Below are 5,476 nucleotides of genomic sequence, written 5' to 3'. Positions count from 1 at the left end.
TTTTTTTTTGCTTTACCTTTTTAGTCCGCAATTCCAGGGCCATACACGACTTCTTACACTTCACTGCTTCACTAATAATTGAAAAAACTGACACAAAGTTTATAATTCGATAACCGAAAGAAGCGTCAATGACTACCTGCGACCCTCTGTCCGAAATCCGCTCGGTCACGCTGCCACTGTAACGCGCATAACTTTCTCTATATTTGAAATATTTTTACCGGTCCAATCTTAAAATATTCCTGACATTTCAGGCTTCAAAATAATGCAAAAAAAAAAAATCCATTTTTTGAAAATTTCAGGGTGGTGTAACCCCTTATTAAAGTAAACGAACTATATCAGTAAAAACTTTGTACCGTCTACTATTATGAAAAAAATATTAGAAATTCAAAATATTTATATTTTGTAATAAAAAATGAACTTTTTAAAATGCTTTTTTGCCGTATATTCTTGCATTTTTGCTGTATATCCCATAGGGGTGGGATAAATAAAATGTAAAATGACACAATAACTTGTAAAATGCATTTATAAAGTTTTATTAAGGAGTAAGAATGATAAATATGTATATGAAGTAATAAATAATAATTACAATCTTCCTAGATGTATTACAAGTGTTATGATATGAGGTACATATTTCAAATATAAAAATTAATTCCTAAAGACTCCTTAATGATTCAAAATGATTAGATACAACAGGACAATAGGAGTCAAGCACGGTAATTCTTGTGTAAATCAAACGGTTAAGAAAACAACTTTATTAACAATTAATTCGTTTACATGTTTCGGCGCCCTTTTGAGCCATCCTCAGAGACAGTATGACGTTGTAATAACAAAAAAAAAACATTTTTTTTCTTACTAATTCATTTCAGTAAGCCATCTCCACCTATTAACGGAATATATATATATATATATATATATATATATATATATATATAATATAAAAACAAACTCTAATAATAATAAAAATAAACAATCCGTACAAGGCCAATAAGAGTCACAGGCTGATGAAGGTGCCAACGATTAAATTCTGTATTATTAATTGTGGAATCTTTTTTATTTTGAACGTTTCGGTTTTCTTTGGAGTCCTCCTCAGCAATACATACGAGTATATCAAATCATACTTCATTGAGTCTTCCGTCAAACGTGAGTCACTAATAAGTTTCCAATCGAAATGGATCCTGATTAGACGTACATATATAAAATTAAAATTGAGTCAATAAGGAAAAACATATCCAAGCAACTCACCTCAAACGGGAAGCTCGATATGTTTATGAAGCTTTGGAAGTTTATATTAAGTAACAATTATCTCAGTTTTATACATATTAACGATTTATAAACCTTCCTCTCCGAGTAGTCAAAAGTGTTTAGCGAACAATTTATAATTAGAAAAGGACACACCGAGCTTCATAAACATGTTGCTTCCCATTTGAGATGAGTTGCTTGGATATGTTTTTTCTTATTGACTCAATTTTAATTTTATATATTGTAATGTAACGTTTTCCGTCCGTCACAAGGGTCGTACGACCCGACCGAATAGTGCAGCCTGGCGTCCTGAGTCTTTCCACATTTTAGGGGACGGACGCATCTGCGCATTTTTCGCGACGTTATTTGTGTGTTTCGCGCGTTTCGCGTTACCGTTTTTGTTTCTTTTTTTGTACTTTTCCGATCGCTTCTTTCGCCAATTTTGGCTGACTTAGTAATTCAAGACTTGGAGAATGATATTTTTAATACTCTCACCACGCACATACCTTTTTATTTTTGTTATGTTAATGATATCGTGCTTGCGGCTCCTATTAATCTTATTACCAACATTTTAGATTCCTTCAATTCGTACCACGAGCGCATTAAATTTACTGTAGATTACGGCGATGACAGAGGTATCAACTTTTTAGATGTCAAACTGTTGAGCAATAATGGTTTATCGCGATAATTATTTTCGACTTGTACAAAAAGCCTACTAACTCTGGGAGATTTCTCAATTTCTTCTCCAATCACCCTACCATACACAAGAAAGGTGTTGTGATTGGGTTATTGGACAAAATTCTATTTCTTTCCCATCCAAAATTCCATCACATTAACATCAATTCTCTAATTATCACTCTCCTTCGCAATGGATATCCGTTACAATTTTTATTTAAAACGATAAACAATAGAATTAAAACGTTATCAAAAAAAAAGAATTTTGATACCATTAATGAACATAATGTTAACACTAATACGGATATTTCTATTTTAAAGAAAAAATTTTTCACTATTCCTTACTTAAAGAGAATGTCTGAGAAATTCAATGCAACTCTAGATAAATTTCAATTTGAATTTGTATACAAACCTATGAATAACTTGAACAGTTTTATAAAAACGGGTAAAGATAAGATAAAAAAAGATGAACTTTCGAATACCAAATTAATTGTAAGGACTGCGATTATTTGTACATTGGTCAGACGAAAAGGAAACTAAAGACGCGTTTAAAAGAACACATTAATGACTTAAAAAAACCAGCTAATTCTTACTCTGTTATCTCAAATTTGACACAGACCATGTGATGGATTGGGATAACGCAAAAATATTGGATTCGGAACGCTCTCATTACAAAAAATTAGTATCTGAGATGATTTATATTAAGATGCAAAAAAATCGTTTGAATAAACAAAGCGATACGGAACGGTTTCCAGATCTTTATCTCCCTCTCCTTAAACAATAGTTTCTGGCTCCACTCTAAACTTTTCTCCTTCCTTTCCCCTTTTTCTTACCCTTCTTTTTCCTTTTCTTAATATAAATAGACCAGCGTTTTTGGCTTTTGTCGTTTTTTGCAGTTTAAATTCACTCATTACTTAAATTTGTCACAGTGTTCAGTTGTACCAATGAGTCTTCGCACCTCAAGATATGCGTAAGTTTGTTCTGTTGGTTTTTTAAAACAATTTTTAAAAAAAATTCTCTGGGTGGAATCTAAGCAGGAGTATATTTCTTAATTTGATTGTTTTTACAGTAATACGATGATATCTAATTTACTTGTGAAAAAATTTTTGTTTTTACAATAGAACTGGGTACTTGCATGTCTTTTCGTGTGGGGTTCGTCGTTTTTAAATGAAGATTTCTTAATTGTATCATGACAGGAACAAACTTTCATGTTTTCTTTCTATTCGTATAGCGCGATACTATACAACTAATTGTTACTTTAATTTACTTTGACCTGTTGCGATTACTACTGTATTGTAAGGAAATAATAATTTTTTGTTGCTTGCTATCATTACATTTATCAGTTGACTTGCGTATTTAATTATAATGTTTAACGTATTCATTTTTATTGTACTGAAGAGGGTCAAATTTTGACCAAAACGTCTACTTATTGTTGTGAATTTGTTTTAAATAATATATAACTTATTTACATCCTTAGTCGTGGCTGTATGCTCTTTATTATTTAATCTTTGTAAATTTCTAAGCCACTTTCTAACAATTTGAATTGAACGAAATTGTTCGTAATTTTATTAGCTTTCTTTTCGATAATAATTTTTATATTTTAGTGAAATAAATATTTTCTAAAATGTTTTTGAAAAACCGTATTTTTGCGTAATTTTTTGAAGTTGGAAAGTTTTCCAAGTTTACGGTTAGTATGTTGTATAATACAATACGTCAATTCGAACAACTTCCCGCAAACAAATCTTTTATAGCAATTTTACCTCCAAAAAATTTTATTTTTCTGAGTTAATCTTTTGTTTGTTATAAAATAAAAATCCTTATATAAGTAAAATTTAAAAATTCTTTTCAAAATCTAATAAAATTGTTCTAATATTCATATAATATTTAATTGTTCATATTCTTATCGCAAATTACAGTTGTAGTTTATAAGTTTGTATCAAAATTGTAATAAAGAAAAAGTGTGAGAATGAGGAGGGCAGAGTTAGAGCCAAAAATTTGTCAAAAGGAAAGGCCATCAATCATCGATACATCGCAAGCGAAATTTTTCGAGGTTAAATATGAAATATAAAGTATTCAAATTACTATTGGCATATTACATTAAAAAAATATTATGTAATTATATATTATAATTTAGGAAATGCTCTATTTAAAATTATATAAGTAAAAGGCGAATCCAGAACATTTATTAAAGGGGGAGGGTGATATGTTTTTATCTTTATTACTTATTATTTGTGCTCAAAAAAATTTTTTTTAAGGTCAAATATGAAAAGATAGACTATTTGAATTATCATTAGTATTAAATTGAAAAAGTTTTATGTAAATATTTAATTCATACAACATTTTATTTAAAATTATATCAGCAAAAAAATATATAGGCGGAACATTTTAAGCCGGAATTAGATATGTATTGAAGATTGAGATTTAATATTAAAAGATTGAGATTTGATCAATCAAAACAATAGAAGCTAAAATTCTTTTTTCCAAATTTTCAACTTCAATTTTCAATCTCAATCTTTAACGCGTAGTCTAATCCTGAACCTTACAATAAAGTGTCTAATTTATACTCTTTATTTCTGGTAAATTTATTTAACACTGTTTCTTTAACAATTTCTATGTCTTTATGTACGTAACAACACAAGCTCCGAAAGTTTTTTTTCACTCATACGATCTTAATCAAATTTTCAAATGCTAAAGGGCTGAAAAACCTCGTTCAACAGAAGCGAAACTTGTCGGCAAGTAATATTATATTATAATATTTTAAGTATCTTGCAATTAGTAATTTTTGCATAACGTTGCACAATGCGATATCCACAACAGAGCAATAATCTCAAACTGCAAGAACTTAGAAGTTTCTTAAATATATTTTTGGAATATCAAAATTGTAATTAAGTATTTTAGAAATATTAAAAATATATATAACATTTTATTACAAAATATTTTTAAAGAGACTCTAAGGAAGAGGGCATGGCTCTTTCTCCTCCCCCGTGGATTCGCCACTGGAGAGGTGGAAGGGAGGGAGACCATTTTGAAAGACATTGTATTCAGAAATAGAAAATGTGTGAGAAACAATTATACACTTTTTCAATTTAAAAAAAAGTTTTTCAAATTTTTTATTGAGCTTTATGTTCGATGCACGTAAAGAACAAAATATACAATATGATGTTACAGTGTTTTCGCTATTCACGTTGGTGAAATTTGACAATGGCATTTGCGACGGATTGAACGGGGAGAACGGCACATGCATTGCGGCAGCGGAATGTGGACAGCGCGGAGGTATCTTCAGCGGCGTTTGCGCAAATGGTTATGGAATCTGTTGTATAAGTAAACAAACATCAGATTGAATGTTTAGACGTTTTAAAGAAATTTCTTAATCTACATTTTTATTTCATTTTCTAATAGTTACGGTATCCTGCGACGGAATGACTGCCGATAACAATACGCACTTTGTCAACCCAAATTATCCGTCTATCTTCGATGGTATGGAATCATGTCAAGTGACGATAGTAAAATCAGATCCAGATGTATGCCAATATCGGTATATATATACAGATATATATTAAGA

General features: G+C 30.1%; 1 protein-coding gene across 1 annotated transcript in view; it reads left to right on the top strand.

Moving 5' to 3' along the window:
• Positions 1 to 5,476, top strand: part of LOC108746541 — a 68,357-nt gene that overhangs the window by 10,275 nt on the left and 52,606 nt on the right. The window contains exons 2-3 of the mRNA XM_018483362.1: positions 5,083 to 5,235; positions 5,314 to 5,449. Coding sequence (XP_018338864.1) covers positions 5,083 to 5,235; positions 5,314 to 5,449 — 289 coding nt within the window. The remainder of the gene's footprint in view (positions 1 to 5,082; positions 5,236 to 5,313; positions 5,450 to 5,476) is intronic.

The sequence above is a fragment of the Trachymyrmex septentrionalis genome, unplaced genomic scaffold (genome assembly GCF_001594115.1).
Source record: "Trachymyrmex septentrionalis isolate Tsep2-gDNA-1 unplaced genomic scaffold, Tsep1.0 scaffold178, whole genome shotgun sequence".
Lineage (NCBI taxonomy): Eukaryota > Metazoa > Arthropoda > Insecta > Hymenoptera > Formicidae > Trachymyrmex > Trachymyrmex septentrionalis.
This window is presented reverse-complemented; position numbering and strand designations above follow the sequence as displayed.